This window comes from Lipomyces oligophaga (genome assembly GCF_038497815.1).
Source record: "Lipomyces oligophaga strain CBS 7107 unplaced genomic scaffold V1516scaffold_4, whole genome shotgun sequence".
Lineage (NCBI taxonomy): Eukaryota > Fungi > Ascomycota > Lipomycetes > Lipomycetales > Lipomycetaceae > Lipomyces > [Lipomyces] oligophaga.
This window is the reverse complement of record NW_027117788.1, coordinates 728,073-748,293: the sequence shown is the minus strand read 5'-3', so window position 1 is coordinate 748,293 and position 20,221 is coordinate 728,073. Positions and strand designations below refer to the sequence as shown.

General features: G+C 46.2%; 7 protein-coding genes across 7 annotated transcripts; 5 read left to right on the top strand and 2 right to left on the bottom strand.

The window, feature by feature from the left end:
- Positions 1 to 215: 215 nt before the first annotated feature.
- On the top strand, positions 216 to 1,046 carry V1516DRAFT_623814 (uncharacterized protein; the record flags this gene model as incomplete). The annotated part of the gene is made up of 2 exons (XM_066919636.1): positions 216 to 627; positions 676 to 1,046. 2 exons carry the CDS (start codon positions 216 to 218, stop codon positions 1,044 to 1,046), a joined length of 783 nt encoding a protein of 260 aa, XP_066777409.1.
- Positions 1,047 to 1,223: 177 nt separating this feature from the next.
- On the bottom strand, positions 1,224 to 3,811 carry V1516DRAFT_675208 (TRAPP trafficking subunit Trs65-domain-containing protein). Its single transcript, XM_066922215.1, has 2 exons — positions 3,470 to 3,811; positions 1,224 to 3,416 (listed from the first exon to the last, which is right to left on the bottom strand). Exons 1-2 carry the CDS (start codon positions 3,618 to 3,620, stop codon positions 1,315 to 1,317), a joined length of 2,253 nt encoding a protein of 750 aa, XP_066777408.1. The 5' UTR covers positions 3,621 to 3,811; the 3' UTR covers positions 1,224 to 1,314.
- Positions 3,812 to 3,887: 76 nt separating this feature from the next.
- V1516DRAFT_675206 (outer membrane protein Iml2/Tetratricopeptide repeat protein 39) lies at positions 3,888 to 6,347 on the top strand (the record flags this gene model as incomplete). Its single annotated transcript, XM_066922214.1, has 4 exons — positions 3,888 to 4,080; positions 4,181 to 4,281; positions 4,335 to 4,401; positions 4,453 to 6,347. Coding segments are annotated over exons 1-4 (2,075 nt in total), but the record flags the coding sequence as incomplete, so codon positions are not given.
- Positions 6,348 to 6,354: 7 nt separating this feature from the next.
- V1516DRAFT_664331 (uncharacterized protein) lies at positions 6,355 to 7,074 on the bottom strand (the record flags this gene model as incomplete). Its single annotated transcript, XM_066920584.1, has 4 exons — positions 6,355 to 6,639; positions 6,709 to 6,789; positions 6,843 to 6,925; positions 6,987 to 7,074. 4 exons carry the CDS (start codon positions 7,072 to 7,074, stop codon positions 6,355 to 6,357), a joined length of 537 nt encoding a protein of 178 aa, XP_066777406.1.
- A 428-nt stretch (positions 7,075 to 7,502) lies between these two features.
- Positions 7,503 to 10,155, top strand: V1516DRAFT_342463 (uncharacterized protein). Its single transcript, XM_066918922.1, has 2 exons — positions 7,503 to 7,942; positions 8,014 to 10,155. The coding sequence occupies exons 1-2, from the start codon at positions 7,931 to 7,933 to the stop codon at positions 9,931 to 9,933; spliced, it is 1,932 nt and encodes a 643-aa protein (XP_066777405.1). The 5' UTR covers positions 7,503 to 7,930; the 3' UTR covers positions 9,934 to 10,155.
- A 744-nt stretch (positions 10,156 to 10,899) lies between these two features.
- On the top strand, positions 10,900 to 12,450 carry V1516DRAFT_685624 (uncharacterized protein; the record flags this gene model as incomplete). Its single annotated transcript, XM_066923625.1, has 3 exons — positions 10,900 to 10,902; positions 10,955 to 11,435; positions 11,492 to 12,450. The coding sequence occupies 3 exons, from the start codon at positions 10,900 to 10,902 to the stop codon at positions 12,448 to 12,450; spliced, it is 1,443 nt and encodes a 480-aa protein (XP_066777404.1).
- A 152-nt stretch (positions 12,451 to 12,602) lies between these two features.
- Positions 12,603 to 13,589, top strand: V1516DRAFT_675192 (HAD-like domain-containing protein). Its single transcript, XM_066922213.1, has 2 exons — positions 12,603 to 12,683; positions 12,736 to 13,589. Exons 1-2 carry the CDS (start codon positions 12,670 to 12,672, stop codon positions 13,460 to 13,462), a joined length of 741 nt encoding a protein of 246 aa, XP_066777403.1. The 5' UTR covers positions 12,603 to 12,669; the 3' UTR covers positions 13,463 to 13,589.
- Positions 13,590 to 20,221: the final 6,632 nt, after the last annotated feature.

Sequence of the window (20,221 nt, the reverse complement as noted above, 5' to 3'; positions counted from 1 at the left end):
TTAGATAGCGTTGTCTTTGTTCTGTCGACCCTTGCACAGGCTCATCGCGTTTGATCAAGCTTCGTCTCTAGACCGGACTTCATCGATATCGTCATTTCCATTTCTAAGTTTTTGGATTCGTTTTGTCTGAATTTTATCAACAGCTCTGTTACCTCAATATGACTTCGCCTTCTTTTTTTTCCTCATACTATACTCCGACAATTCCTGCGCAGCTAATGCCGGCAGCTCGTCGCATCGTTCCCGCTGGCCGAGCTCTAGCTATCCACCATTTCCTTTATGCTCCATTACTCAATTGGACCATTATCTCCGTTTTCTTGTTGCTACTTCTTCGTCTAGGCTGTGTTTATGGCATTGTTGTTGAGGCGGCCCCTTTGGTCACAATGTCTGTGGCTAACATTTTACTGTACGGGTTGTCGGACACAATGGCTCAAACAGTCACAACGATGGCAGAAAACTATGCCTCTTTCCGTCGGTCGACCTCGCTCGGAATAGAAGCAACTGAAAAGGGTACTGGTCCTGGGTCTAATGTTTCTTTTGCCGGCGGAGCGTCTTCTCATGTGTTTTTTGCCTCGCATTTTCCACCTGCGAACTTTAAGATCGATCGACTCGTTAGATTTGCGACTTGGGGTAGGTAGATAAGCGCATTCTACAATCACTGTTCTAATTAAGATATAGGATTTCTTCTCTCCGGTTTTCTCTACAAATGGCTTCAGCTGTTAGACCTCTGGCTTCCTATCACTCCGGATTCTGTTGTCATTCCGGTGCTTTTACGCGTTATTTTCGACCAATTAGTCTGGACCCCGATTGTTCTGTGTGGATTTTTCGGATTCATGGCATTTGTCGAAGGAACTGGAGTGCCTGGTTTCCAGCGTAAACTGGCAGCACTTTTCGTCCCTACTTTGAAAACTAACTTTACAATCTGGCCTGCTGCCCAAATTATTAACTTCCGCCTGATCCCATTTCAATATCAGCTTCCCTTTATTTCTACCGTTGGTTTACTATGGAATACTTGGTTGTCATTCTGCAATGCGCAAGAGGAGGCATAAAATTCTCAGCGAATAGCGTCAAGTCAACTTATCAAGGATAGACCCGAGAAAATTCTGTATAGCTATTACTCCGTCTTTTCTATTTATCATATCTTTTTATATAACCGCAATTACGTGTTTATTTTTCCCATTTAATACGCTTATCGCATTTGTTTTGACTTATTTCTATGTGTTATTCAGTGGAGTTGAATTTTAATATATTACCCTCATTCGAAATGAAAGACAAATGACAATATTGAGAATATTCATGCACAGTTCCACCACTTCGTTACCTACGAGAAATCACATTCATTAGATTCGTGCAGTCGAATCCTTCGCCTTTGATCAAGTCAACCACGCGTACACCATCAAGGCTCAATACTCCCACACTTAATGCGATCAATCTGATTTCTGACTCGTGAACTGCTCCAGGACCTAGTGGACCAATCCGAATATCATTTACAAGCGAAACCAATTCGTCTGTTTTGACAATCCCAGAAGAGTGCACACTGTACAGAGCTTCATAATCCATTATCAATGAGTCTGCATCTAATTTGGACACAGCGTTGTCGACCGATTGCAAACCTGGGCCTGGAAAATCCCGTGGAAGTGGTTTTAAATTATTTGGTTTCCACCGCTTCGGTTCCACTAATAAAGCAATTCGTTTTGAAGTTCGAGATTTGTTCGATATGTACACTTTCCAGGAAAATTCCTGACCCACAGTTACTTCCGTTGGTCCTGTAAATGTTAGACTTAGACCTTCATGAACTATTTCCCGGAGTGCTGCTGCTATCTGCTGCTGCTGTTGTAGTTGTATTTGTTGAGTATTTGGGACATGCAAATGGTTGGATGTATCAATAGGAGCATTCATAGTGTCTGCGCCTAAGTGTACTGCTGGCGGAGCAGTCGGCATAGTCCAGAGAGAACTTCCTAAACCCGGTGATATTGCGCCAGATTCTCCCCCCATGAACGAGCCACTAGGCGACCTTCCACCTGGAGTTCGCAGCTGTTGCATCTGCAACCATGCAGACGAACTTTGTCCGGAGATGGACCGAAATCCGGAAACGGATAGATTTTGTTCAGAAGGTTGGATCGGAGCAGGTAAGGAGAGCCGATCTGAAGCAGGTCCTGATGCGGACGCCGAAGCAGGAGAGAAATCTATTGACGTATTCCAAATCGTCGTGATTGAAGGTCCTAATGAATTATCATCTTCATCTGCGAACTGAGTATGAATTACAGGAGTAAAGTCGACCTTAATAGCAACTGTCCGGACAAATTCTGGCTTTGCTGTTTCGGTCAAAATCCCGCTGTTCCGGTTCCCACCTGTTCCGCCTGCACCTCCAGCAGCTAAAAGAGAGAGCGGAAAAAGCCAAAAAACTTCCGTCACTCCATCAAGAGGATGCAACCGCAGCGGATACGTGCCAGAGGCAAATAGCAGTCGCTCAACTTTCCCACCTGTAGGTATTGAGACCTCTACTGACCGTAGAATCACATCTACATTCGCGTGAGCAGTTACGTCAATATTCAAATTCATCAGCATGCCTGAAATCTCGCTATTCCCGCCACCGGAAACATCAATTCCTCCTATATCTCCAATATTTCCCATAGACGTTTTGCGATGTCTTAACGAGATACAAGGAAAAATCGGAATGCTGATCTTATTTGAAAGCCATGGCATGTGAATCAACTCTGCTGGAAACACCTTTGGATTGGAGGTTGATGCAGTTCCGGCAGACGAAAAAGATTGCGGAAAAACTTTTGCTGAAGATAAAGTTGGAATTTTTTGATGCTCCTGATCGGTTCGCTGACTAGACCCAAAGACGACGTCATGCGACAAGCCATCAAACAAATTGAGTGCGCTAAGCGGAGCCATGGGAACAAGGTATTCATTTTCTTTATCCAGCTCCGACGCAGTCTGACTTCGCGAGTCAATTCCATTTGTATTATTTTCACTGCTGGAAGTTGACGAATTAAAAAACGAAATGGTAGAACTATCTGTCGCCTTAGTATGAAGACTAGCTCGACAGGCGACAATGACTCGTGGCGATAATAATCTTCCCTTGGGTCGTTTCAATACCACATCAACCGACCAAAAAGCAGTCCAAACTCTACTCGTCGAAGATGGGGGATATGCGACGCGAACAAGAGCAGATTTGTCTAAGACTGTGGAAAACACTGGCAGGTTACCAGAGCTTTCTAGCTGCTGCGTATTCTGTTGACCGGAAAACTGTAAACCTAGCGACGAATACCGTGCACTTGTAAAGCTAGCGATGGAAACATCAACAGCAATTGAAAGCCGCGATATATAGGCGGAAAATGTGAATGGTGTGAACTCAGACCCTCCCTGATCTTGATCCAGGGTTAGAGAAATGTATATCGGTAATTTCTCATCTAGCTCATATTAGCCATTGTCTGTGCATCAAGAATAGTCATCGTAATCGTACCGTAGAATAAAGTATTTCGAGGATGAATGCGCGTATAATCTTCGACTTCACTTGCAGATTGGGTTTTTGATATCAGATCAGGAACAAGAATTCTCAACGATCCAGATGCAAAGAGGTCGGCGCTTGAGCGTGGAAGAGCTGGCTGAGCCATGATTCCGTGTCAACCGACAACTGTAAAACAGAATGCAAAATGAATCTCCGATCTGTGCTTTAAAATCAATTCTGATTCTATTTTGACCGCGTTTCCTCCCTCAGGAACTGCTGCCAGGTTAGTTTAGGACAATTGGCTATTTATTGATACATTTGGTCGGCGCGGCGCGTGCAGATGTTCCTGCACGTCAGCTTGGGAACGCCGCAGGAGCAACATGTCGGAAGTGAAGCACGCGGGCAGGACTTATATATCGCGCTCTAAGGCTTCGGCACGAGTCGGTTTTGTACGAGTTTCCGACGCTGATAACTGAGGAAACTTTTACAGCTCGATTTCGTAGGCAAAAGGAGAGTTTGCTGTTGCCAGGATCATCGGCTATAAATGTTGAAGATCACTTCGAAACTGCGCGGAAAGACGACGCCCTCGACAAAGGCGGACAAAGTGGATGATGACACTCCAATCTGTATGTGCGCTTGATCTCTGGTCAAATCTAAAGTTAGACTTAATTGTTTCTGATTTTGTTTTTGTTTTTGCACCTTGTTGTTGCTAACTATTTGTTTTAGTGGAGAAAGCTCTCGAGGCAATGGACTGCATCATGGCTGACGACTTGTCGCACGCAAATGAAATACTCGACGGCATAAAAGGAAACTCGACATTCCGCAATGTATGTGCAATTGCAATTGCTGCTATAAATTATTTAGCTAACTAAATTTTAAGCTCGGCGTGAGTACTATTGCGTTTGTGGAAGCTACATTAGGTTTCGAAGCAGAGGTTATTAAAGATGGTATGATTTCGTTGTCTGATCCTTCTTGGCCTGTCTAACTTTTTATCGTAGCAAGTGAAAAGCTAAAGGCTACAGAAACTGCTGCGGGTAAAGATCGTGCTCGTGCTATAAAAAGCAATCTTCCCAGATCATCCTATGCACCAGGAACTGAATATTATGTTTGCAATGCTGAGGCACATCTAATGTCTGCCGTCGTATTGTTTCTAAGTGAAAGTGTCATAGCTAGTGTAACGAGCTTCCGCAAACTCCGTCGAGCCTATCTTATTCTTGCAGAAATTTACAACAATAATCTCGAAGCCGGTGCCCAGAAGATCGACGTTTCGGTTGATAATGAGGCTGGCGAGGAAGTTGCAAAGGAGATTCTTGATGAAGCTGCGATCGATTCGGAAGAATCACTTGAAGGCATTGTCGAGCGGCTTTCTCTTGAAGCTAACTCCTCCTCTCATACTGATGACGAGAAGCAGCCTTCAGACGATCTCAAAACATTCAATGCGCCAGCAAACCTGCCAGTATTTCGATCTAGCAATGCTTGCCCGGTTGACCAGTACATCACTTCTGGAGTGAACTTATGTTTCGGATTGCTACAATTGGTTATCTCCATGATTCCTCCGGCCCTTGGCAAGGTTCTGTCTATCATTGGATTTAGAGGAGACAAGGACACAGGAATACAGATGCTATGGGAAGCGTCTAAGAGTGATAATATTCACGGTGCGCTTGCGTTGCTTACACTGTTACTGTATTATGCAGGTCCCGAGCAAGTATGTGACATTGAGATAGAAGGCACGTATCCCAAGCAAAAATTGATCGACTCTTTGTCACGCATTCGTGTTCGATATCCAAAAAGTGCTTTGTGGATTTTACAAGAAGCACGTATACTAGGTATGCATGGTAAGCTGGAAGAATCTGTGGCCATGCTGCAGCAGCCAATGACGATCCAGATGAGACAGATTGAAGCACTTGTTACGTTTGAGCTTGCTATGAGTCATTTAGATTTACATGAATTTGAAAATGCAGCCAAGAAATTCATTCGCATGACTTACCTTAATACTTGGTCGCATGCTTTGTGCCGGTACGTCGCAGGAGCTTGTTATTTAGAATTGTATAGACAGCAAGAACGATCCGACAAGCCCGATGCCGCCAAACGAGAAAAGTACAAAGACAAAGCAGAGAGTTTATTAGGAGATGCTCCAAACCTGATTGGAAGGCGGACTTTTATTGGGCGACCGATTCCGCTCGAAGTTTATCTCAGTCGTAAGGTGCGCAAGTGGAAATCGTGGACACCGTCAGCAGTGTCCTCAGTGACGTCCGGCAAAGCTGAACCTGGAGCGAGTAGTTTTCTAGATTATATCGTGGGGTCTCCGGCAAATGAAATTATTTATTTCTGGAACGGATATAAGCGAATGCCGACGTGGGCACTTGAGAAGTCATTGCAGGAATTGAATTATCATTATACTAGCAAGCCCAGCGAGATTCAGATGGCGAATGTGCCAAGTATGGAGGGTAACGAGTACTTTGAGAAAGTGAGTCAGGCATTACCACATATTCAGGATGTGGATGAGGTTGCAGTTCATTCGCTGTTGCAGGCTGCAGTGCTTCGGCAATTGGACCAAGATGAGGCGGCACTAGAATTACTACAGAAATATGTGCTGCCGGTGACTAGACAGCAGGTGAAAGGTAAAGAAGATTGGGTTGTTCCATGCGGGATGTATGAGAAGGGAGTATTTGAGTGGAAATCCAAGGGAGAAAATGGGAAGGAGGAGACAGTGATGTGGTTAACCAAAGCTGCTAACTACGGCCATGATTATGATCTTAGTACGCGGCTTGGATCCAGAATCCAGACGGGGCTGGAAAAACTGCGGAGCAGATCGGCAGCTAGCTAATAGTAGATATAGATATGAATTTGTAAGTAGCGGAAATTGTTATACATGTGAATATATTATCAAGAATATGCTCTTATTCCTCTTCGCTGCTGGAAGAAATGTCGTCTTCGATTCGCCCACTGCCGGCATATCCTCGTAAGCTGATCGGTCCACCTTGCCTAACTGAAATATTCTCAATACTGGAAATTGAAGGAGACACGTTTGCCTGACTGCTAGTCTCAATTTCGCCTTCGCTATCTGGCTCTGAATCATCGTGACTTGGAGACTCGTAGATCTGCTTCAGGGATCGCGGGGGATCGGAAATGGTTGCCGATTTATTGAACTCGATGATCCCTGCCGGATGATGTAAAGTGAAGGACTAAATTCATTAGATCCAAACGGCAGAAATGGATGCAGGAGGAGGATGAGGTAGTCTAGAAACACTTACATTGGTTTGGTCGTCATAGACTAGAAAACAGTCTAATTGATCTGTAGGTTTGACGCTCCCTTGATACTCTAGCGACGAGCCCTGGAAGAAGTTAGTGATTCCAACACACACAGTTCAGGAAAACATGTGCAGACCTGTCGCAAAATGTATCCGTCATGAGTTTTTGAAATGAGTGATGACTTTTGGTCCGCAGCAGGAGGAGGAGGAGAAGACGGAACTAGACAAGCGTTTATTAGTAGGAGTTTGTGTGCAATGAAGCCGGCTAGGGAAAAACCCACAAGATACCGCAATCAGATCTGGACTTCGGCCGGAGAGTGTCGTACTGCTGACCGTGAGCGGAAATTCGCCTTCTTGGCTGTAATCCATTGACTGAAATGCAACCTCTTCGCTCTTTCTCTCCTCGTTGAGCGGATTTATCTATCAGATCAACGTCCAGCACTCTGACCGTCAAGATCAGAAATTATACGCGATCTCACGTGACTGGACTCTCTGTTTTTGGCAGTCACCCTGATGCAAGCCAGAGGGGACGGCGAGTAATAACTAACTTGTAGAGTATTCAGGGTCGGGACAAGATCTGCATGTTAGCAGTATGACAATGAGAGTTGATCGCCACTCTAAGAGGTAAACTGGGACGTAGAACGTTTGCTGGTGTGGCAGAGGAGATCGATGAGATGAGGTGCGGGGATTAATGAGTGAATTGAGCGGTTTGAGGGAGTTCAAGGGGTGAGGGAGCTCAGGATTGCACAAGATTTACATGAAGCATAGGAACCTCAACAAATATGAAAACTCCACGAATTGAGTACATTTCAGGAACTGTCGTCGCTCTTCATATCAGCGTCTATCTTGGACAATAAGCCAACTACAATCCACCAATAGCATTATTACATAATCGTCGAATCAGCGTCGCGCCATTCAAATCTCTTCGACGGGCTACGTCACGCGGTTGCCAAGTCGACGCCGCGCGGCATTGAGCCCCTTACGGATCTTCCAAGCTAAATTTATGAGGGGTTTGACACCTACGGCCGGGCAGTCTGACACATGTCTGGCAGGTAGGTCCGTATAAGAAACCCCGAGGGTAGGTCGTTCGCCAGGTGGCCAGGAGCTTTTTCGTGTTCCGGCTCAGACGACTCTTTCGTTATTGTTCACCGCGATCGGAGAGTTCAGGACTTGCTCTTTGTGGTACTATTTAGGACAATAATCTCAATATTCAGATCAATTCAAAATGTCTCATCATGTATGTCTGTCGGTTCAGGTTCACGCTCTCCGCGTGAACATAATATACCCTCTAAACTACTAACAGCACAGTCGGTTACAATAGATTTCGACGAGGACTACACGCAGCCGGGCAAACTCGGTCCTGTCGATATTAATACCGTCTATCGTTCGAATCCTTCCAATGGCGCGTACTTCGGTCCATACTTGCGCTATATCAACATCGATTTGGAATCAAGTACCTGGTATGGCTCGGCCATGATTGTCATTGCCTCGAACTCGGCCCCTATATTCGAGATCCATCCGTCCTCAGACCCTAGTCAGATGAGAGCAATTGCTCCTTTACTTGTGTATCAGTACAAGGAGTTTTTCTTTTTCCGCTACAACATTGCCGTTCCACAGCTGCCTAGTGATCAGGGCCAGTTCTGGACGTACGCCATCACAAACAATGGAGTCACTCTAACTTATCAATTCCTCGTTGCCGGTGCGAGAGATATCCAATGGCGGTTTATGGCCTTCTCTTGTGCGGACTTTTCCCTTGGTGTCAAGGAGGAGGAGCGTCGCGAACTGGGCGGCGTGGGATATTTGTGGAAGGACGTCATGGACAAGCACAGGAACATGGGCGGGTTGCATGCGATATTAGGAGGCGGAGATCAGATCTATGCCGATCGCATGTGGAAAGAAATCGGAAGCTTGCAGGCCTGGCTCCAGACAAAGGGAAAGGAAAGCAGAAAAGTTTACGAGTGGACCAATGAGCTTGACAGCGATGTGACGCTTGCTTATTTCTTTTTCTATTCCAGCTCGTTCGATAAGCCAGGCATACGGGACTGTTTAGCCAGTATTCCTAATGTGTTTCAAATTGACGATCATGACATTTTCGACGGATTTGGATCATATCCTGAGTACATGCAGCAATCGAAAGTATTTTTAAATATTGGCCGTATTGCATTTGAATTTTACATGTTGTTCCAGCATCATACGACTGTCGATATGTTGAAGACGAATCCAGATCCCAGGGATCTGTTCACAGCGACCGGAACTGGCTGGCATTTTATCCGTTTCATGGGTCCTACTTGTGTCGTTGTCGGGCCCGATACACGCGCTGAACGCCAGCAGAAATGTATCATTGGCGAGCAAACCCACCAAGAGCTTTATAGACGCATGGAAGCTCTTCCACATTCGGTCGAGCATATTGTATTTATGCTTGCTGTTCCGATTGTGTATCCGCGTTTGACCATGGTTGAGCACATTCTATCGGGCGTACAGTCAACCAAACGAGCCATTAACGGTGCCTGGAACCTGATCGGTAAAGGTGCGACTAAGGCAGCGTCTCTCGTTGGCGCGGAGAAGTCGACGAATGCAAGCTTTCAGAACGTGAAGAAGGCTTTTGGTAAGAGCGGGCTCATGAGCTCACTGGTGTCTGGGTTTGGCGAGGTAGATCTACTAGATGATCTGGCAGACCATTGGACACATGAAAACCATGCGATCGAGCGTGCATCATTTGTGAGAAACTTGCAGCGTGTTGCGAAAGATAAGGGTGTTCGCATCACCTTTATATCAGGCGACGTGCATTGCTGCGGCATGGGTCGGTTTGTTAACCCCGACGCACCGAACAACTACCAGCTTATGTATCAAGTCATCGCTTCGGCTATTTCCAACGTTCCCCCTCCAGGCGCAGTCATCCGTCTTCTACATAACAACGATAAGATATATCTTCCTGAGATCAACTCGAAGGAGAAGGTCACGGACACTAAGGAGGAGATGATTGAATTTTTCGACACCGACGTCGACGGATCTAAACTCGGCGACCTGCATAAGCTTCTTCCGCGCCGGAACTATGCGCTTGCGCAAGTTGGCGACAACCACACGATGACGTGGGATCTGTATGTCCAGAACGCTAAGCTCACGGATCCCGAGAGAACACATAAGTACGGTCCACTTGTTGTTCCTGCGCCGGAGCGGTCTGATTTGGGATTGGCGGATGGTCTGCAGCAGATGAAGCTGAGTTCATGAACAGATGCAATGTTTGTTTACGGTAGAAGTAAGAGGCAATAGATCTGACATCATGTTCTATCCGAGACGCGCGAATTTTATTTCTTGGGTGGGGTTCTGCCCCACGTGTTTCAGGTTCTCCAACGTAGGGGGCTGCGACGTAAGCCGTTACGTAAGGGCCATTACTTTTCCTGAACGGGTGTAGCGCTGGCCCGGTCTGCTTTGTAGGTTTGTCTGTTTGTTTGGGGCGTGCCTGTGGACGTACATAATATTGTTTATATTAAGAGAAAGAGCGCATTTTATTCTACGCCTCGAACAATCACGATGGTTTGGAGCCCGCGCAGGAAAAGAGTGGATTTCAGATGGGAAAGGGATCTATTTATAGTAAAAACCAGGAGTAAAACCACAATGTAAAACAAAGAAATCAGCCGAGCCGATCGATTATAGTGACTAGAATTGGCGGATTAGTCTACTCTCGTTTGCAGGCGGCCGAGGAAACATGGCGGAAGGGGTTGACATTGACTTGCTGTCCACGCACGTTCAACGGAGGCTATATTTAACGGAGAACACGAATCAGAGCCGGGCAAGCAGCGCGAGCGGTATTCGTGGTCCAAGTAGCTCTCGGCCTGTGAGGACCGGGAAGCGGCAGAACGGGCGAAAGGTGGGATTTGCTGGCTGTTGGCTGTAGCCGAACGAACAGGGCTTGTGCCAGAAATAAAAGGGTACAGGTCAGGGATTCCGCGTGGATTTTCCCAAGTTTCATGTGCGCACGAGTTTACTTCACTCGTGTGCATCTCCGAGTGCGTATATTATCTGCTGAGTGTGTACGATTATCTGTTTATTCTTCCGATATTTTGTCGGTTTGATTTATCGAATTGCTGTTGTCCGTCTCTGTGATGCTGTGAGAATTGCTCAGATTGCGAGTTGTTGTTATGTCTGCCAATAGTAGTTAATTGATCCTATTCTGCGAGTCCGACATCGCTGTTCATGGTATGCAATATGTTTGGATCTCGCGATTTATCGGTCTACTAATCTGAACTAGGGAGACGATAGCTCTCCTCAACCTTCTCCGCCGCCATTGCCGCCGAAAGGATTGCTTTCCTCGGTTGAAATACTGTCAAGCAAAAAATCCGGCCATGAAGCTGAGATAGTGCCTGCAGCACAACAGCCTGAGGAAACGCATTCCCTTCGACGGCAATCCTCATTTTACTCGCTCAGAGCGATATTTTCTGGTCGCTCCGCACGATCTATAATTGTACAGCCACCTATCAATCCTATTAAAGAGTCGCCTAGAAGCGGTCCTGGTAAGGACTTGGCCGATGGCAAAGAGATTGCCGATGACTCAAACCAACCAAGCATAACTTTTGAGCCGACCGCACAACAATCGTACGGTCCATCCGCAGGCATCGTTCGAAACAGACGGCCACCTCCTTTGTTGCTCAATCGATCGAATCGTGATAGTGGTGCCTCATTTGCGGATTTTGTTCGCCGTGTAACCCATGCCTTGTCGGGCAATAACCAAGGTATGATGAATGTTGCGGGCTGCATTGACCGGTGCATGACTGACTTAAAGAATTAGAAAATCAGCTGTCCGCAGTTCAAGATATACCACAGGAAAATGATGTGCAAGCTGCTAGTGGCCCAGTCGCAAGGTCCGCACCTAAATCTCGATTTCTTCGATTACCTAGATGGATTTTCTTTTTGATCATCGTGATTATCATCATCATTGTGGTCGTCTCCGTGGTCGTACCTATCCAAGTGACGCAGTCGCGGAAAAATCAAGCTTCAACTGCGAGCACGAGTACTACGTCGACTACCTGGTCACCATATACCGGCCATGCGCCCTCGACGACAGCGACTTCTTCAACTTCATCGAGCCCGACTGCGAGCTCGGTCACGGCCAGCGAATGTGCAAAGACATATGAATGCAAAAACTCGGGAACAGTGACTGTACGAAGCGGTCAGTGTGCGTGTATATGTATCGGAGGATTTTCTGGCTCGCATTGCGATCAAGTCTCGAGCAGTGCATGTGGCGTGGTGACTGCAAATAATACCTACAATCGTGCCGTGAATCTTACGCTGGGTACGCAGATAGTCCCGATGTTTAGTCAAAACATAACTGAGGCGTTTCCGGCTGTCAGTTTGGACGCATATTTGATTTACGAGGTTTTTAAAAGAGCAAATGTGACGTGCAAGTCGCAAAATGCGCTCATGACCTTCTCCTCTCCATCGCGGTCCGACTCACGAAGGGCAAGACGGAAACGAGATAGACGGAAGCCGCGGGCCCTCGCTGCTCGCAAGTCGACTGCGCTTGAAATCACATACACTGTACTCAACTTTGCCAAGGTTGTCGTTTTGGACGTGATCCAAACTGAGAAATCTGTCGATTTTGCAGAACAGACACAGACACAGTTGCAGTCTGCGTTCGAAGATCAGTCGATAGATGTATATAATGGAACGATCAGTATCAGCGATCAGTCCGAGTCAACGACGATCGATATTGATTTTCTAAATTATGAAATTGAATTTTATGACTAATGACTTATGATTGTTATTTTTTTTTTCATTTTGCAGGGATTGGTTAATAGACAAGAGGCTAGGATACAGTTTTAATGAATAGGTTGATTGTAAATAGTTAATGAGATGTGTCGAGTGGTTTGTAGAGAGAGTTTCAGAAGAGAAATGGCTGAAAAATTGGATTTTCCCAAGACTAACTTAGTGGTAATCGTTAAATACGTTACAATTTTTAATATTAGGATGGCAGAAGAAAGGTATCTCTAAATTAAATAATAATTTTTTAGGCATTCCCACTTACAATGCTAGAAAACCGATTCGAGCATGTCTATTTGACATGGACGGTCTATTAATCAACTCAGAAGATATCTATACAGAAGTAACGAATTCAGTCCTTTCCGACCACGGCAAGCCGAACCTTCCATGGCACATAAAGGCGGATCTACAGGGACGGCCGGGCACGGAAGCCACGCGACGATTTCTAGAGTGGTCTGAACTACCTTACTCACCCGAGGAGTTATATGCGGAGATGTCGCGACGACAGGAGAGTAAATGGGCGACAACACAGGCGATGCCAGGAGCCCAGGAGTTACTGGAGAAACTACAGGCCGCTGAGGTCCCGTTTGCACTGGCTTCTTCGAGCCATAAGGCAAACTATGAACTTAAGACGGCTCACCTGGACGATATGTTTGATAAGTTTGGGATTCATAAAGTGCTCGGCGACGATACGAGGATTCCGAAGGGAAGGGGAAAGCCTGCACCTGATATTTGGTTAGTCGCTCTCGCGAGCTTGAACCAGGACTTGCTGGCATCCGGGAAAATCAGTGCGCCTATCGAGGCTGACGAATGCCTGGTATTCGAAGATGGCATCCCGGGCATTCAAGGCGCCAAAGAAGCTGGCTGCCAAATTGTGTGGGTTCCGCATCCAAAGATCCTGGAGATCTTTGAGAACGACAAGCTGGAGATAGTCGGCACCAAAGGCGAGATTTTAGAGTCTTTGCACGAATTTGATGGGAAAAAATATGGCATGGAATAAGAGAAAGAAAAAAACATATAAGCACATGTCGCAGGTGGATCACAGACTGATGACATTAATAAAATCCTAGATTGTTTTTGTATGTTAGATTTAAAATCAGATTAATTTGGCCTACAGATGTCAGTGGATAGTAATAATCTCTCATAAATAATTTAGATTGACGGACTAGTGAGGAAGCCAAAAAAGAAAAGCGTACGGATACGTCAAAAATATACTCTGGTCCTCTTCTTCCCGAGATTGCTTGTTTGTATACTGGGCCCACTCGATTTCGAGAAAGTTGCGGTTGCGATCAAAAACAGAGATATATTGGTTCTAGGCCATTCTAGGTTAGAAGCCATTACAGCTAAAAAGCACATGAACTCAGATGAGCGCAATAATTAATGAGAGAAATTAAATAGGGAGATGTCAGATTTGACGGCTCATGAGGGCGACCTGGAACGGAAGTTGGGGGCAGAGAGTGTAGCGGCGAGCACATGGGCTGGGTAGTCGGATTGGTTAGGAAGGATGACGCAAAATCGCACTAGCTGTCAGTGGAATTTTTTTTTTATAAGGATTCCATTTCTATCGTACGTGTAAAATGTGCAATTTGCATATTCGAGATATGTTTACCGTACTAACTGTATACTATCGACTTTTTCTATCTTTGACCACGTCGAACTGGTCGACTCCAAACTTTTGGAGTGAAATTGAAAACGGGCAGAAAACGTGTTGGGTTAGGCTTGCGTAGGGCTGAATATCAAGGATGCGAATGATGGCGTGGAGGAACGGTCGGAAACCCAGGCAGAAGGGAGAGCAAAAAAAAAAGGTGAGGAAACTCGCTATTCTTTTTTTCAGTGTTCTATTGCCACAAGCCATTGCCACAGGCGTAAAAATATAGCATCTTTCTCATCCAAGAAGTGGTCCTAGTGGAGTTGGGGGTTCTATAACCTCACAGCGCCCGCAATCGAACCTCCTCTAACAGCAGCCATGCGATCGGAAGATCGACAAGCAGAATGATAAACAGTAATATATGACGGGCACACTTACAGTAGCTGCAATAACCATGCATAGATAGAGCTGCAGACATACGACCGCTAGGCTGGCAGATATACGCACTATATGTTGTATTATATTAAAGTAGATTAGACAACCACTATATCTTGATCTACCGTGTTAACCGCGCGCTCGTTCGCTTTTGCCTACGAACAGCGGATCCACACAGACCCGGACCGCAGAACGACGACGGCGGATCATACACACATGCATACATTTAACACACAGATGTCGTCTGCCACCATCTACTGGGCAAGACTAAGGATACTCTCATATTTGTCGTTAGAAGCGAGCCATTATTAGCGCGTTGCGGCTGGCAGACTTGCATGTAAAATACCATACCTAATCTATAGAAATATCAGCCAGAATCGAGAGTGTATTAGTTCGGGTCTGGACCAGGACGATTTTGTTTTTTACTTCCTTTAACTTCCTTTTTTTCTTCTTTTTTTTCTTCTTTTTCTCTCGCCGGCAGAGCAGTCAGGACAGCAAGGAAGACCCTCGTTTAGACTAGTCGTAGATCTCTTTTGTTGTTTTTAACGGACCCAGCTCGATTCCCTGATTTGCCTCGTCGTGTTATGCGCATGCTGATAATAGCGATCGCACACCAGTCCGCAGCAATCCGAAGAATCGAAGCTGCATATCAGTGTTGTTATTGCGAACACTTCCTTTTTCGACAGTTTACCTTATCTCCGCCCATCCTCCAATCATACACCCAGCTCTAGCTCTATCTACCCTTCGCTGCCTGCGCCGCCGCACGATGCATGTCTTTACCAGATAATGCACAGGGCGGAGCACGGTCCCGCTCGGGCGGAAATGGGCGGGAAAGCGGTGCAAGATGCTATCAAAGACAGAACAGCACAAGTTTCCGATCAGGCGCCAGCCGTCGTGCCAGAACGACGAGAATGAGGACGAAACAAGAATACTTCATACCGGTTGTGGGCAGACAGGACAGAAAAACCTCAAAACAGGTTAGCACTGATCAGCGGGCCGGAATCTGGACGACGACGGCGACAGCGATGGCGAGCGCGACGTGTGTCGTTCAATTCAGCCGTCGACTTCCAGCTTAGTCTGAACATGAGAGCAACGAAAAGTAACAAACCATCTTGATGACGGGAGGAAGCGGAAAAGAGCAAAAGCATTATATCTTTCCCATGGTCTGGTCCTGTTTCTCGACGGTCAGGCCTCTTAGGCAAGTTCCGCACAAAAACTCTACATCTTTCTCCTGCGGAACTCTGTTTGGATACTCGACGTATCGACAACAAGCATTCATCGTAATGATAGGCCAACTGGGGCCCATCCATCGTCAGCCAGCCATCATTTAGCCATAACCACAAACAAAGAGACAATCTACCGTAGTTGGACCTAGCTGTCCATTTGCGGTGAAATGTCAAAACAGTTTCTGCTTAGCGCAGCGCAAACTCCGGTCTGACCCAGGCGTTAGCGGCCTGCGCATTGATATTCTCGCAGAAAGTCAGTTTAGCATCGTTTATAGCAGAGTTACTGGGCCATGGCGCGCAGACCACGGCCAACAGTCGTATTCTTCTACTCCAGGTCAAACCTACTTGCCTACAGACCTGGACTCAGACCTGATAGAGCTAGAGCTGGGAAGTCCCTGTCCTAAATCAGATAAAATCATAGAAATATAAGTAAACACAACAAAACATGATTTCCAGTTCCAGCAGTTTGGTTCTCCATCATTTTTTTTATGCCTTGGATATATCAACAGTACCATTTTACAGTTTGAATATACAGGAGGCAGGACAGCAGACAAAAGTCGAAATTAATCGCCATCCGTTTTCCCCTCTGACCAGGCAGATATCGAAAGCATTCTTCCCGACGAAAAGCAATGATCAACCGTTTCTAACGGATGACATCGTCTTAAAACAGAAGAGAAAGTCGACCATTCGGCTGGGCCCGGTCGCGTCTTTGTCCTAATCTTGCCAACATTCGACTTGTTGCTTCTGTGTGCGGAAGTCAGCTCGCATTTTTGATCCTGGCTTCTCTTGGACGGTTGTTAGAACTATTTTCCCTGCAAGAAGCAATCCATAAATACACAGGCGTCCACCGTTACGGAAGAAGGGCACTCAATTTGAGTAAGCAGTATTTTATTTTTAGTCTATCGACGTCGCCTGAAGTTCACGATCGTCTAGCTGTACGTAAATCTAATATGGAGATCGAGCGAACTTGGCCGAGAAGAATAGAAGTAATATGGAATTGTAGATCGCAATTAATCTGAACTTTAATCAGATCCTTTGATGCCTGGGCTCTTCATTCCAATCGCCGAAGGACCCAAGCCAATCTTCAAGGAACACAGACTTCAGCTAATTTATTCTGTGTACTCTTGATTTTCACAAATCTGCTATATCGGACGGACTCAAGCTTTGTTGCTCATCTCTCTACAGTATTGTCGGTGCGTCGGAGACTGTGTAGATTAATTGCGCTTTATATTTTGAACGCTTGTAGGATTGACTATTTGCTATTGAACGGGCCGACATGTCCGAAATCACTGCCTCTCCGGAATCCAATTCCGATTTCGGTCTGCTGAAGAACTGCGCGTATGAAATACAGTCAGATTGATTACGTACGGTGGTCCCTCCTCGCGGTCCTGTCTGATAGGACCGCGAATTTTCCCAGGTTGCGGACGTGCAGATTCACTAGCTCGGAGAGCCGTAGGAGTCTAACCAGATCAACCAAACTAGAACAAAATACCTACTCCTTTTGGGCCGCGAATAAAAGAGCTGCGGAGCATTGCAAACACAACAACGGAACTTCGAGCATTACGTACATACTACGCGTCCATTTCTCCTACTAATTATCAGGCAAAAGCCCTGCAGAGTACGATGAAAAATCAGTTTGACAACTATGCTACGGATTGTAAGTATATGGGGCAAACAATCTATTAACCGGCAGTTGGCTGACGGACCGAATTGTCCTCAGCCTGGTCAATTTGTTCTATTATTCCTTCCATCTGTCCACGTTTTTGCGTACCGGGCCAGAAGAACACTCTCGCTCTTTCTCGTTTTCGCCTCGGCTTTCGTCGCCGGACCAACCATCTGTGCAGTGTGCGATGGCCACTCGTATCGTAAAAGCAAATAAGAATCGAGCATCAATAACGAATCTGGAAAGAAAAAGAAAGGTGCACTGAAGATAGGATGGGACAGGACACTTTGGGCTCTCAGAGTTCAGCCTGACCCGACAGGGCAGGGTCAGACAAAAAGAAAACGACTGACCTAGTTGGGCTCTGGCCTTGCGCGCAGTTGATCATGCGCCGCCGCCACAAGCGTAACTCCTTGCAGTCCAATGTCTCGAGCCAGAAGTGCAATAACTCCACATTGAAGGTTCTATTTTCTATTTACCATATTTTGCGCATTTTCTTGTCTTGGTTTAGGTTCATAACAGATCTACTATATTGCGCGCGCTTTGCTTTCTCCGTGCAGCGGGGCTAATCAGCCGCCGGTACTTTGGACGCCGACGCCGAAGCCGCTGGTATTGCTGCGGTCGATGGCGGGTAAGCTTTGGCTCACAGGATCGCCTCTGTTTCTGATATTGCGGGCATCTGCATCAATATGATCGACATTGCTTCAACAGTCTCAGTTGGCAATTTGGGTCGATATGTTTAAAGTTTTGTTGTTTTGATGGTCGTTAATCGTCATCGTCCTTTACAGCGCCGCTAGCCAGGGAGACAGGCCGAGAAGTTTTGTTTTTTTGACACATGACGATGTCAAACACGATCTCCTCGGTCAGAGATACAGAGATAGGTAGATAGATAGTTGTAAAAGTGTCCATTTTAGAGATAACAGCTTCTGTCATGCGGCCTCGTCTACTTCTGTCGCACTACTCACAGCTAAACACACGCCGCCCCGCAGAGGACCGTCAGATCCAGCTGAACACAACACTGCTCTAGCTGGACTGTCTAGTTTTATTACTCCAGACTCCACCCTAAGGTTCGCCGTTGAAGATAGAATATGCTTTTGCTCACTGCCGAGCATTTCCACGACGGCTGGACTTGACATGCTTCCCCGCTCGCGAGAAGGTGCCCAAAAGCAGCATGGAAAAAGACAAGAAAAAATTCAACGAGGGGGCTATTCAAGTTAGCCATGGTCATGAGTTGTCCTTGCGTATTGTTTTGGATCCGTGCAGTAAGGTGGAGATATCGTTGGACAGCCTCTACTGGAAAACATCGGCCGACAGCCGTTCTGGATCTGGATCACGAATGACTACGAGTTCTACTTACTTCGTCCGACTGCAAAGACAAATTCTTGCCTATGTGAGAACTAGCTGACTGCCGGACCAGCAGACTGGTCATGATAGTGACGACCATGCCAAAAGCTAGCTTGCTCTGGTCTTGATTCTCTTGGCCGCTGACTCCGTATTGGTACTGTGGAGCCATAACTGCCTGCATACATTCTGGTTCTGAAGGAGTAATGCAGAAAAGGGAATGAAATTTTTTGACAGTTCATCCTAGATGCCATTAGGAAAAGACGGACCTTAGCTAGAAAATAGGCTGAGCAGTCCAATTTTGTCCACATCTGATGTAGATTCACGACCCACTACGACTGTACGTAGAACAGACAGAGCTTCTGCCAGTGCTGCTACTGCTACGTCTCCTCTTCCTCAGTATGAGCTGAACGTTTTAATGGACGACCTAAATGGCATGACATTTGCAAGCGGTGCCATTGCGCTGTACAGTTCGCCAAATACTTCTAGGAAAATGCAATTCTACAAAGGGAAATGTCGAATTTCTTTCTACCCTACTACTGGTAGCCACTTGATATTCTTATTTAGTTCTGTCTGGCATCTGCAGCGTATTTCCAGGTGATGTTCCGATGATGTTTTGATCCATCTCTTACCGTCATTCTCCGCGGTCTATACGAGTTTGTTTTATGCTCTTTAGCTGACAGACCCGCTTTCCAACGAAAAAGCATCTTGTTCCGGTCCTCGCGGTTTCCGTATTGAGTTAAGCTATCGGTGGCTCCTGTCCCCTCCTCTCTGCCAGCGTCCCCGCCGCTTCGCCCCGCACCCTAGCCACGAATGGATCCAAGCCCTTTTCATAAACAGTATTGCCCTGTTCAGGCCTGCGAAGAGTTAACTCTCTAGTAGATCAACCGACATACCGTGACCTGCCCATTACCGTCTTCTCCACCTCGTTGAATTCATCTCCCCTCTCTCGTCATATAGTTTCTTTGTTTTTTTTGCTCTGCTCTCCTCTAACCTGTGCGACCGATCATCCCATTGCGCACTCCTGCGAGAACTCAGGACCGCAACAGGACTGGCCGTATACTAAGACGGATGGGCCCATCGGGCCCATCGATGCGCTGCGCGGCGATGCCCTTACATATCGTCCGATAAATTGTTCAGCCTAGATTAGCAGCAACAGCTGAGTTTCTATGTTTCTTCCATAGGATACCTCAGAATTTGCGATTCTACGTGAATCTATGTGAATCTACCCACCAAGACCCCTCGATACGCCATGATCGCTCCAGTACATTCAGAGCATACCCTCAGATTTTTGTCATGTGCTGCTACTCCTGTCAAGGGAAACAATGAGTGACACAATACCTTCTCAACTGCCATTACAGGTATAAATGAATTTTTTTCTAACCCACTTATCTAGCATGGTAGAAAGTCACAAAAATAGCCTTTGTATACTTTCTATTTCCTAACTTGGCTGTCAGACCATACTGCCATCCACTTATTTACCGTAGTTCTCCAGTTGTTAGCCTTATA